The following is a 14052-nucleotide window of genomic DNA, read 5'->3' as shown; positions in this document are numbered from 1 at the left end:
CTGAAACCTCGTTTGGTATCGAACGGTTCGGAGAGGTCCTTCCCAATCATGACGGAGCTTGCTTATATAGCTTAATTATATATAAGTTTACCACAAACGTTCACATTGGCTTCGAATTCGTAAATACAAAAAAACAATAATTTTGACTTAATTAAATTTGAATTTCTATCAAACCAATTAGCTTCTAAAATTATTTTCCTTCAAAAAAATGTAAGTCAATTTAAGTACAATTGCAATTTGTCACAGTTGTGAGCAAATAATAGCCACAACTCTTGAAATAATCAAGTTCGTTGCTTAAGTCATTAGTTTTTTTTTTGTTTTTTTTTCATTTTCAAATATGAAAACCAGCTTATTAGTACCAATAATGTTGCGCGCCATTTATAAAATAAGCTTAGGTATAATTGCAAATTGCAATGACAAAATTCAACAAAATCTGCATAATGCCTAAATGCCTAAATGCCACAAATTATTGCAAGTAAACAAAAAAATAAAAATTAAAACTGAATACAAAAATCTAAAGCACCAACAGTTTATGGTGGAGTTATAAAAAAATAAATAAACAATCAAAAAGTGAAACAAAAAGCAAATTTATTGCTGGTGACTTTTAAGAACAAGGCACAACAACAACAATAATGAAAATATGTGAAAAATATTTGTATTTTTACCAACAATAACAAATATTTGCTGCGGCATAACAATGGCGTTCAGCAATGCTAACAACAAACAGCAAATGTAGCATGGAAGCCAATGGAGCGCGCGGGATAGGAAGCGGCCAGTGGTGGAGCAGCAAGCAGCGCACAAGTTATAGTGCATTAGAATATCGTGGTCATTATCTGATTATTGTTATTATATGCCATTATGATTACATTTACGATTTTATTGCTATGCAGATTTGCAACTGCAACGTGTGGTGGCAACCAAAAACCGAAACCAGCTTGAAGAAAACATAAAAAAAAATTAATAGAAAAAATAAAAAATAAAAAAATTTAAAAAATTATTTAGACTAAGTCTGAGTAATAAAAACCAATGACCAAGAGTACAAAAAAAAAATCGCCAGTGACTTGCAGCAGCCAGCACACTTGGCAATTTGGTCATTGTTGCCGCCAGCGAATTCTATGCGACAAGTGCGCTTTGCGCTGTTGTTGCTGTTGCTCTTGCTTAAAGGACGCCTACAACACTGTGCTGATTCAAGCTTTCATTGTTCTGCGGCCACTATAACAATTGTTGTTGCTAATAATTTTTTTTTGTTCTCCTGCTGCCGTTTGCCTTTGTTGCACGGCCGTTGGCGGTCAATGCAACAGTGTTGCAACTTTTTTCACTCTTCAACGCTTTTTCGAGGCACTTTAGCTAACAATGACCAACAATTATTAATTTCTGTTATCGTTGACTTTGAATTGGCTTTTGAATCGCGCATTAAATGTTGCAAATAAAAGCGCAACAAAAGCGAACAAATTGACAAAATTGAAAGGTTTTAATGTGGCGGAAAATTGCTGGTGCTTCATAAGTACGAGTTATGTTGATATACATATTGTAGTTGAATATTCTTATGATATTAATTTGAGTTATGCAGCCACCCAGATGGAGGCGTTTTGTGGAGCTTAGAGAATTATTATTTCAGAGATTAATTATTTTGGTATTTTTACGAGCAATTCAGTAATTTTTTTTCAAAAACCTCGAGCATAAAATTTTTATTGATTTTTATTGTAGTGTCATCTGTGAAAAATGAAAGGGTATGACATATGTACATAAAAACATATTATTAAGAAGAATGACGGTTCTAATAACATATAATTTATTGTTTCCTCTTCACCAGTTCTGATATTTAAATCTAAATAACATACTAAATATTCTATAAAAATATATTTCAATATTAACACTCCCATTGCTCAACAGTGCCTTATTAGCTGCTCAACCAACTTTTTATTATTTAACGCAAATATTCCATTGAATTCTCAATTTCATTAACCACCCTCACCCTTGCTTTCTATGCATTTTTACATGGTGTAAATATATACGAGCGCTTATAATTTACTCCCATCAACAAGTTCGTTGCATAAGTCTTTCGTATTTATAATTAAAAATCTAACAAAGGCCAGGCAAATAGCAAGCAACTCCTTACAATTGACTGACAAATAAAATGATGCACAAAGCTGAATTATTGTGTTGCTTATCAATTATTGTAATCGTAATTCAATCGCAATTGTAAGCGCACAACTACAAAAGCTTACACGAACGCTATTGCACACTTAACTCAGTTCATACGCGCATGTGTGTGTGTGAGTATAGAAATGAGTATGAAAGCGTATTTGTTTTGTTGAATAAGCGATAATGATGCTGATGTTATGCATTGGTAAAAAAAAAACCAAAAAGCAACAAAAACTCAGCAAAAAAACCGATCTTGATAAATGAATACTCAAGTGAGAATAATATACATAAAACATAAGCAGGCAATAATAGAAAATTTGGATTAGAAAAAATTGTTTCGTAGATGATTGAGCGAAAAACAACAAAAATACAGAAAAATACTGATGATAAGAAATAAAAAAAAATTCAAATAATTTTAAAGAGCTTCAAGTTAGTGATTGATATTAATTGCATTTCAACTACGTTTGGGAGTGTTAAAATATATTTATAAAAAAAATTATATTTATCATTTATTTGGAAAATATATATTTATTATAATTAATGTATTTATTTCATTTATTTATTTATTTTATTGTGGCATTTTTTTTTATAAATATATTTATACCATTTTTTTAACAACTCTTCATTAATTTCCATTACTGTTACTTCCAACAAATAAAGTTTTCTTTTTGCTGTTTTTTTTTTTCTTTTAATTTCTAAGTGTTACCTTTTGACCCCCGTTATTTCATATTCATATCCACACTAAACATATACATAATTGTATGTGTTTTTACTCTATTTCTTTCTTAATTTTTACTACAAACAATAAATAATTGCCTTTGCCTTCATTGGAGTGCGTTCAATACCAATCAAATATGATTAATGATTTACGCGTATGCATTAATACTATTATATACATACATACATGTTCACGCATAGCTGTGAAACCTGTCAATATTTACGCAGACAGATAGAACAGTCAGTATTAACACTTTAAATTTAGCTTGCAACTCATAATGCTTTCTTTTATGAGACGTTCGAGTTATTTCTAATGGTTCATATTTTCATAGTGAATTAAAACAAGTAAGGAAGGGCTAAGTTCGGGTGTAACCGAACATTTTATACTCTCGCAATTTATTTATTTAACTTAATTAATATTATATAATACACAATTTGACCCACAAATTCTTCATGTATATTGTATAAAGTCCATTGAAAGTTGGAAACCATAATATTAGGTTAGAAGCACCGTGGTCCTCGTGTTCGATATATGGGGTCTTAAAAACCTATCTTCCGATTTCGGAGATTTTTAGAATGAGGCTGCCACACTATAAACGTAGTATTTATGAAAAGTTCTGCACCGATATCTTCACTAGTGCTTACTTTATATATTGTAAAGTAAACGATTCAGATCGTCTTCAAAGTTCTGGTATATAGGAATTAGGCGTGGTTGTGAAGCGATTTGGCCTCATTCATTGGGATGTAAGGAAACTTTTACAACCCAAGTTTCATTGAAATCGGTCGAGTAGTTCTTGAGATATGGTTTTTGAATCATAAGTGGGCGACGCCACGCCCAATTTTCATTTTATAAAAAAATCTGGGTGCAGCTTCCATCTGCCATTTCTTATGTGAAATTTAGTGTTTCTGACGGTTTTCGTTAGTGAGCTAACCCACTTTTAGTAATTTTCAACCTAACCTTTGTATGGGAGGTCGGACTGTATAAGGAAATGGCTAAAAGAAACGACTACAGAAAGTTTGGTTTATATAGTTCTATTGGTTTCCCAGATATATACAAAAAACCTATTTGAGGGCGGGGTCACGCCCACTTTTTCAAAAAAATTACATCCAAATGTGCCCCTCCCCAATACGATCCTATGTTCCAAATTTTATTTCCATAGCCTTATTTATGGCTTAGTTATGGCACTTTATGTGTTTTCGGTTTTCGCCATTTTGTGGGCGTGGCAGTGGTCCGATTTTGCTCATTTTCGAAAACAACCTTCCTATGTGCCAAATTTCATCAAGATATCTTAATTTTTACTCAAGTTACAGCTTGCACAGACGGACGGACGGACAGACAGACATTCGGATTTGAACTCCACTCTTCACCCTGATCACTTTGGTATATATAACCCTATATCTAACTCGTTTAGCTTTGGGTGTTACGAACAACCGTTATGTGAACAATATATAATAGCAACTTTGTTAAAATGTATGTATGTATGCAACTTTGTTAAAAGGCGACAAAATAAATTTAGGCTTAGTTAGGAATTAATTGTAAATTTAAATTTAAATGATTTTTAATTTTAATTTTAATTTAACTTTAATTTTAATTTTAATTTTAATTTTAATTTTAATTTTAATTTTAATTTTAATTTTAATTTTAATTTTAATTTTAATTTTAATTTTAATTTTAATTTTAATTTTAATTTTAATTTTAATTTTAATTTTAATTTTAATTTTAATTTTAATTTTAATTTTAATTTTAATTTTAATTTTAATTTTAATTTTAATTTTAATTTTAATTTTAATTTTAATTTTAATTTTAATTTTAATTTTAATTTTAATTTTAATTTTAATTTTAATTTTAATTTTAATTTTAATTTTAATTTTAATTTTAATTTTAATTTTAATTTTAATTTAATTTAATTTTAATTTTAATTTTAATTTTAATTAATTGTTCATAGAAGCCAATTTTTTGCCAACTAAAATTGGAACACCCTAATGGTATATGCCGAAAGTGTGAAAACTAAGAAACTCCACAATGAATAAACCGACAATATTTTAGTTAAAAATATTTTATTTTATCAGACAGGCAAAGATCTTAATAGCTTTTAAATGTTTCAAAACGGTGGACTGCTATTCTATTGGTACTATGCTTACAATGTGACTAAACGCTAAGTAATTCAGTAAACACTTTTACAAACTAAAATATTTTTAGATTTGCTAAATTTAGAAAATGTTAGACAGCATTAATGAAAAATATTATAATTTTAGAAAATAGCGATTAAATGGAATTTCGCACTTGTCAGACTTTGGGCGTGAAAATACAATAAAATAATGGATATTGAATTTATTTACTTAGACATACTATTTAACATTAACATAACAGCCATTAAATAAGTTAGTTGAAACCGGTTAAACCAGTTATAACGGTGAAATAAATATGAAAAGAAATATGGGCTATTTGCATTACATATTAGTGAGTACCAAGTGAAGGATAAGACAGTAGGATTTTGGTTGGTAACTAAAGCAAGGCATAACTTAGTCTTTGAGCACTTACTTTTCATATTTGGACAGAACGATTTTCAATATTCTAAGTTCTTTAAAGTTATGAGTGTGTTCAAACTTGTTTGAAATCAAGCTTAAAAGCCCCAAATACCAATAGCCACCAGAGCTCCCTTTCAAGCAAAAAACAAAACTTTAAATAAATTTTTTTCGACGCAATGACAAGCAAATTTCAGCAGCGTCCATATCTTGGGAAAAGCCCAAAATATAACAAAAAATAAATTAAAAATAAAAAAATCACAGTCAGTAGGCATATAAATAAGCCTCGCGGAATGTGAGTAGTATTTTCAAGTACTTTGTAGTACTACAAGTACACTTTTACTCTTTTGTAAGTAAACTCATCTCACTTATTTGTTTACTTATTTACTACTTATTATGAAGCTACAAACTAAGTATATCCATTGTTAACAACAACAGCAAAAGTAAAGTAAATAAACAATAAGCATGTAAGTGGGAGAATGCTTGAAATTATTTACTCTTGAAATAGTCGAGAAGCGTAAATAAATAAAATAACTAAAAGCTATCAAAAAAAATTAATTAAATATGGTTATAAATAAAACACTTGTATAATAACAGATATGAGTGTACCAGAATAGCATTGGAATATTAATGGAAGTAGGGAATTTATTGCAAATGGTAGTCGGTTTGGAGTTAGGCAAATACACGGGCTCTTAAAGTGATACGCCTCAGTATATGGAAATTTTATTATTTTATAAAAATAATATATTTCTGAGTACATTATAATGCCGGATAACATTCTGCTGTACATTGATATTGATAAGTGATGAAGTGTGTGTAATACATAATAAAAAAATATGTAGTCTGTAAACAGTATTAAACATTCTTCCAATTTGAGCAGATTTTCTACTGAGTGATCCACTCGATTCGATCACATGTTTCACATTCAAAAAGGAGTAATATAAAAAAATTAACAATTGCTCATTTCTAGTACCCAAATTGTCTCTAGAGCGCCACTTTCTTTCGAATCACAGCTTTCATCAGAACCAAAAAGAAACATTAAAAAAACTGATAACAATATAAAGTCAGCAGATAAAGTTCACTAAATGAAGGAGTGCTGCTGAAAAAACACAGAAACATTCGTAAAATAACTGAGACAACGCTTGTAGTCCCGTAACAGTAAAAATGTAAAAATTTAAGGAATGAAAAAATAAAAAATTCTGTAAAAAAACCAACAACAAATCAAAAAAAAATAAAATAAATTGTAGAAAAATGTATGCAGTTGGCTCCAGACACAATCATAGATCACACAAAAGACACTTGAAACGTCAAATCGAACAATGTCGATGAGGTTACTTGACAATGAAGCGCTGCTTTGTGCGATATGAGTTACAGCGCAGGCATGCCTAATTTACATATAGACATAGCTGCATATACACAAAAATATATATATATATAGTATTTACGACAAGTACATGCATCGCTTTGCTACTTGTATATTTTTATTTACATATATATATGTACATATGTTTGTACTTGGATACATTTATGCATATAAATAAATGTAAGCAAATGTGGACTTTCTTCTTTTAACGGGAAATGAAGTTAACTTTTGGGGAAAAGCGACGAAACTTCCGTTGGAGTTAAGAAAAAAGTTTCACTGAATGTGGAGTTCTGGCAGCTTCTGTCTAAACTGTACTCCTTAGCTAATAGTTATTAATTATTAATTGTGATGAAGATAAGTCGAAGAAACACTTATTCATTTTCTCTTCATTTCTTTTCTTCTCTTTCAATACTCTAGGTGAAGAGGGGATACAGCAATACTATCTACAGAAGCAAACCTATATAGATTAGGTAAAATCTTAAGTAGACTTTCAGAGTAATAAAATTTCTTTAATTAACCGGATCATAACTGGATTGTAATAATAATTAATTAAAAGACCTGCTCCTAACTTCCTTTGGAGGAGGAAGGAGAACCTCGGCAAATAGGACGTGTGTTCAAAAAATAATGGTAATTTTCGTTTTTAGTAAAAAATATTTATTAATTCGTCAACATTAATGATGTCGCCTCTAAAGTGATCCACAAACGAGATTATGGATTTATGTCAGTGCTGTTTCCGATCGTTGAAACACATCTCAAATTAAATTTTTGGTGTAGCCTTTGGCTTTTCCAGCGATTTCTCGTTTGCTTTAAAAATAAAAGCTCTTTAAGGTTATCTTTATATTTGGAAATAGGAAAACATCATACGTGGTGATGTCTGGCGAATATGGTGGTTTGGACATCGCCAAGCTCATAAAAATACGTCTAACCCTTGCGGCTGCTACACATAAAGTAAGCAATGAATACAAATGAATTTTTTATTAATTTTTTTTCTAATATCAACAAATTTGGTCTCCCGAAACTAGTGAAACTTAAAATTATTATTATTTTACGGCTATTTTCCAAGTATTTTTTACATGCATACATTCATAAGGAATGAAAAACCGATTAAATAATGGAGAGAGATGATAAGAGTACCTATAGGTTAGGTCAGAGTGATTGATCTCCTGTGACACAATACCTCTTACTTGGACAGCTAAAGCCAGTCTTTTGTGTTACCGCAAACTCCTCAAAATGGATGCCCAAGACACTCAAGTAACGACAAAGCGCTTTGAGCCATTCACGAATTTGTACAGGCAACTAATTTGTAGTCGGGATACTTCAGCTGGTTCTTCGAAGTTTATATCTTCCTGCCAAGATATTTTCGCCTCAGTCTAGCGAAAGCTGGACAATGAACAGATTTGCATCCGTTAGAATATTTAGCATCACGGCATGTAACCCCATCAGACAATGGCCAGTGATGACTCCTATCATCAAAGCCAGCTGAACCTTACTAAGAGCAAATATCTCAGTGAATCTCCTACGATCCACCAAAGGCCAGAAAGATCTCGCAGTCGCACAGGTACAGATTGATATCCAACGTCTCCCGTATTCCTTTAACGACACCAGCACCAGCTTGTTCCCACTCTGAAGAGATTGTCGTATAATCATGTATTACTCCGTCAATGCGGTATGAATCTTTATACAGTTTAGTACAGATTTAAAGCATTTCTTGATTTAAAGAAATTACTTTTAGCTAAGATATTAATAACATCGGATTTGCTAGATATAAATCTAGACCCGCAACTTGAGTCATATTTTTCAATTCCTTCCTCTTTATCTATAAAAAAATGTATGCTTTTGGAACTACTGTCGACCAATATAATCGAAACAAGCTGCATTTTAAACTATAGTCATCTTTGAAATTGAAATTTAATTTTTCTTACACTTACACTGTACTACAACATGTATAATATATGCATATATGATTTACAACAATCCCAAATACATTTCTAATTCAATATAATCGCCGATTTTGCGCTTGTACGCGCCACACACTTAGATAAACCGCTTATCGTTAATTTATTTATCAAACTTTGTGAAATAAATCTGATTATAAATAACAGTTTACACATGCAATTTCACACTTACAACTTGAACAAATAAACAGTAAAGAACAAGAACAACAAGAAACGCACACACGTAAGCGCACAAATGGATATGAGAAGTGAAAAAAATTAAATTAAATAAAATATGGAGTAAAATAAATGAGAGTGTAAGTAAATAAACTGACTGTTGTTATATATCTATGTACAAACATTGCATTACATATGTACATATGTAAATAAACAGTTACAATTATTTGCTGATGTACGCGCATTTAAGTGTATATGTAGAGTAAGTATTTGTATGCAATTAAGTGTATGTAGGTATGTATTTACCCGTCAAGCAGAGAGTACTTGAATGTGTGTGTGTATATGTCGTATATGGGGATGCAAGCAATGCTTAAGAAGTATGCATATATATTTACATAGTAATTAGCATAATGTCTTATCGTCACACAAACGGTTGGTAAGTGATATAAATATACACATACCGATATCTACAGATATATATTTAGTTACTTTATTTATATGGATGCACTCACGTGCAACATGAATGATGTCAGCGAGGAAATATTCCAACTGCACTGCAAGAGAACAACAACGAGTAAGGGAGTATCAAGTTCGCGTGTAACCGAACATTTTATATTCTCGTAATTTATCTATTTAATTTTATTAAGATAACACTCAATTTGCCCCGTATAATCGACGAAAATAAGTATATATAATAAATGGAGACTGGGGTAATTCCTGAACCGATTTCAACTATTTTTGCCACCAAGCTACATTCCATCCAAGATTATACGTTCACTTCATTTCATAAAGTCCACCGAAGTTCGATAAACCGTATATCAAGTATATGGGGGTTAGCGGAAATATTGACCCGATTTTGTCCTTTTTGACACAGAGACACACTATTATAAAGAAACCATAATATCTGAATTTCTTTAGAACTTCTGAGAGATTTACCCATAAGACGATTTCAACTTTACTCGTCATCCTGATCGCTTTGGTATATATAATTCTATATCTTACTCGTTTGTGTTACAAAGAACCGTTAGGTGTACAAACTATTATACTCTATGCAACATAATGAGATAGTATAAAAACATTACGTATGCGATCGCTAGAGTTACAGTAGAATCCGTTTATTATGACTCCGCCTATATTGACCAACTGGTTACTATGACGTAATTACCCTACGAAGTTTGGTTTTCATATAAAATTCTGTATAAAAAAGTCGGATATAATGACTTCGCTTACAGTGACATGTCGCTTATTATGACCCATTTTTAATAAATTATGTCCGGTTAGAATGACTGACATGATTATTTACACCTCCCGCAATGTTCGTTGATTCCCGACGCCGTTCGGCACGTGGCTCGTTTTTGTTTTGAGTCTCAGTGAGTAATTGACACTTGAACGTCACGCATTCTTGTTTGTTTGTTACTGTGAAAAAATGTCATCGAAACGACGTAAAGCATTTACAATTGAGGAGAAGGGTGCAATAATATGCAAATTAGAAAATGGAGAATCTAACGCATGTCTCGCAAAGGAATTTGGCGTGGGTCATTCGACAATCTCAATGATTTTTAAAAACAAGAACCGCATTAAGCAATCGTTCAATTCAAATGTTTTGAAACCGAAGAGGCTTCGAAAATCACGACAAGAAAATGTTGATGAAGCATTAATTCAGTGGTTTAAAAACATGAGAAACAAAGGAATACCTGTCAGCGGCCCTATGCTACAGGAAAATGCAAATGGTTTTGCCGCGCGTTTTGGTATTCTCGACTTCAATTGTTCTGCAAGCTGGATTAGTCGTTTTAAAGTTCGACATAACATTGTGGCGGGAAAAATTGTCGGTGAATCTTCGTCTGTTGATCAAAATTCAACAACAAACTGGTTGATATCTGTGTGGCCGAATTTACGAAGACAATTTTCTGATGATGAGATATTTAATGCTGATGAAACCGGAATTTTTTACAAATTAATGCCCGATAAAACTTTAAAATTTAAAGGTGAAAATTGTAGTGGAGGTAAGTTGTCGAAAGATAGAATAACTGTCATGGTTGCAGCTAATATGAGTGGCACAGAGAAAAAAAAATTGCTCATTATTGGAAAGTCACAAAAACCAAGATGTTTTAGAAGTGTCAAATCATTACCTGTCGATTATGCTAACAATCGTAAAGCTTGGATGACGTCAGAACTTTTTGAAAAATGGCTTCGTGATTGGAATCGTGATTTGGTGAAGAAGAAGAAAAAAATTCTATTGCTGGTTGATGATTTCCCGGCGCATCCAAATGTTACTGATTTAAAATCTATAACACTTGCTTTCCTTCCGCCGAATACAACATCAGTACTGCAGCCAATGGATCAGAGAATAATACGATCACTCAAAACGAATTTTAGGAAGAACCTAGTGCTCAAAATGATTAACTGTCTTGATGCTAAAACAACTCTTCTACAAAAATAACGGTGCTAGATGCAATTCTGATGGTTAATGATGCCTGGAATAAAATGTCACAAAGTACCATTCGTAACTGTTTCAAACATGCAGGATTCATTGAAAGCCACGACGGTTTACCTATTCAAATATCAGAACATGAATTCGATGAAGATGATGACATTCCTTTATCTTTGTGGTCACGAAACCTAAATTCAGATTCTTTAGCAGCACCGGAAATGTGGGAAGATTATGTTGACGTCGATAGCCCTCTCCTCACATCCGAAGAACCCAACGATGAAAATATCGTACAGAACATTAGTGCTAAGAAACAACTCGAAAGTGATGGGGAAGAGGAAGTCGAGGCAGAACCATTACCTACCGCAGAAGAGGCATTAAAAGCTGCAGAATTATTATCACGATTTGTTCACAGCAATATTGAAAATGATAATTTGACCATAGCTATGTCTTCTATACACAATAGTATTAGAGACTGTTTTTACAATAAAATGAAAAAACAAAAGCAGACAAAAATTACAGATTACTTACAGTAAAATATACACTTGTATGTGTTATAATGTGCTGATTACGTACAATTTTGATTTCGATTTTATATGTATGTATACATATTTAATTACTATGTTTCTGTATTAAAGTGCTTAAGTACATACATATTTACATAAAAAAGTTTTTCATTTCACAAAACGCTTTGTATGACGTCCGCTTATTATGACGTGTTTGTCAATTCCTTTCGATGTCATAATAACCGGATTCTACTGTATATGTTTGCTCATATCCATATGTAATGATGTCTATGTATATATTCACCAATTGCATTTGGTCAGCAATAAAATATGTATTGCATGCATTTGTCTATCGAATTATTGTCAATTTAGCTTATCTCACAGTCGCGCAGTTAAATGCGTTCGCCACATTTGCCTTTAATCGAATTAAATGTGAGAAAAAACTCTGGCAAAGTTATTGAGAGCCTAGCAAATTGAAGTGTCGCACATTTATTTGTGCGCGTGGCATGCAATCGACAGTGCAAATTGTGTGCCATTAAAAATCAATTGAGCGCTAAATCGCGTTGTCATTGCGTTATCTAGCGATTTAAAAATTGAATTGGCAGCATTTTCAGTTGATTATACGTTATTAAATTTTTTTTTTTACTTATTAGTTCTAAACAAAATATATTTTATGCTAAACTGTTTGCGAATATTCTTAATTGAAATTTATTTCATATGAAATTATATATAATTATACTTAAAATGATCACTATGATGCATATGATAACGTTCTGACTGACAGTCAGTTCAATCAATCTACCTATGCGAGCAACAATAGACTTGAAAACTCAAGATATTTTAGCTGTTTACAAACCCCAGAGCTGTTGAAACAAACCTATATCTATTACTTTATTTAATACTAGCAGACCGCTCCGGCTTCGCACGGGTTTAAACAAACATTTCAAAAGTTATAAGTTTTTACACACTTATACACACTGTCCCACACATTCATTTTAAAAAAGTAAAATGAGGAAAATTCAAACATGAAATTATATTTTATTTGCAATGAGCTAAAACTTGATTACGACCTCTAGTCTTTGGTGTCCGTTGTCTTTCTTTCTGTGCGTTCCCAACGACGTTCGACGCCCTAGTGCGAGCTTGTATATTTCCAATATTTTGTTCTTCAAACCGCTGCACACCCTTGCGCTCGACTTTCAAGCGCGTACTTGGGAGGTTTTGAAATTTTATTCAGCAAGACCGTTTTCACACAGGCAATTTTTGTCGCGGCAATTCTTAGTTTTATAGGAGAGGGGGCGACGAAGAGACGAGAATTTCTCTCTCTCTCGCTTCCCTTGGTCGCCCCCTCTCCTATAAAACTAAGAATTGCCGCGACAAAAATTGCCCGTGTGAAAACGGTCCAAGCAGCTGCGAGCGCTCGTTACTCTACTCTCTGGCACGCGATTGCGATGTGAAGAGAATGACTTGCAAGACGATTTTCAGTTTCAGATTAAGATTCTCCATCACGGCGTCTTTTTGATACCTGGGAACTATATCCAGAAAGTTGCGATTCTAGCTAATTATTGCTTAGTCTATAATGAAAGAATTTTTGAAATCGGCGTAGTAGTTTTTGAGTCTATTCATTACAAACATACATACAAGTATTTCCTCTTTATAATAGTAGTATAGATTATTAATTATTTATTTTTTATCACATTAAATTCTATTAGTTAACTGTAGTTTCTTATTAGTTTTCCATCTATTAACCATTTTTCACACTCAATTTCGCAAATTCGTTTTAATTATAACTTTTCCTGCAATGGCGTTAAACTATCTATGCTCACCTTTGTACATTCAATCATTTTAGTTTTTATTACGTTTTCTTAACAACCTATTTGATTATAATCTCTTTGCATTTAATAGCGAAATAAATCATTTTCACGCCAACATTCTTATCTCACACATTTATAACAGCAATTAAACAAAGTTAACGCCTAGAAAATGCTGGTGGTTAAAAGCAATACACGCAAAAAAAGAAAAAAAACAATAAATTACATGTTTTTCTGCATTTTTTATAAAATAATTTTTTTAATTTAATTTTAAAATTTTAATATAACTACTTAACTTTGGTTTAAGAACCTTCATTATTAAAATTTATTTAAAATTGTTCTCTATATTTCGTGGTTTTTATCAAATTATCAGAAAAAGTATTTAATTTCATTACAAAAAATTTAAAACCAAAAAATATTTAAAAATCTTATTACTTCTGTATATGTA

General features: G+C 31.7%; 2 protein-coding genes across 2 annotated transcripts in view; one reads left to right on the top strand and one right to left on the bottom strand.

The window, feature by feature from the left end:
* Positions 1-14052, bottom strand: part of LOC105215838 (uncharacterized) — a 121274-nt gene that overhangs the window by 101906 nt on the left and 5316 nt on the right. The gene's annotated exons all lie outside the window — the stretch shown is intronic.
* Positions 10910-11826, top strand: LOC128919926 (tigger transposable element-derived protein 6-like). The gene is made up of 2 exons (XM_054225694.1): positions 10910-11187; positions 11385-11826. The coding sequence occupies exons 1-2, from the start codon at positions 10910-10912 to the stop codon at positions 11824-11826; spliced, it is 720 nt and encodes a 239-aa protein (XP_054081669.1).

This window comes from Zeugodacus cucurbitae, chromosome 2 (genome assembly GCF_028554725.1).
Source record: "Zeugodacus cucurbitae isolate PBARC_wt_2022May chromosome 2, idZeuCucr1.2, whole genome shotgun sequence".
Classification (NCBI taxonomy): Eukaryota; Metazoa; Arthropoda; class Insecta; order Diptera; family Tephritidae; genus Zeugodacus; species Zeugodacus cucurbitae.
Note: the sequence above shows the minus strand (reverse complement) of the source record. Positions and strands in the feature narration are given on the sequence as shown.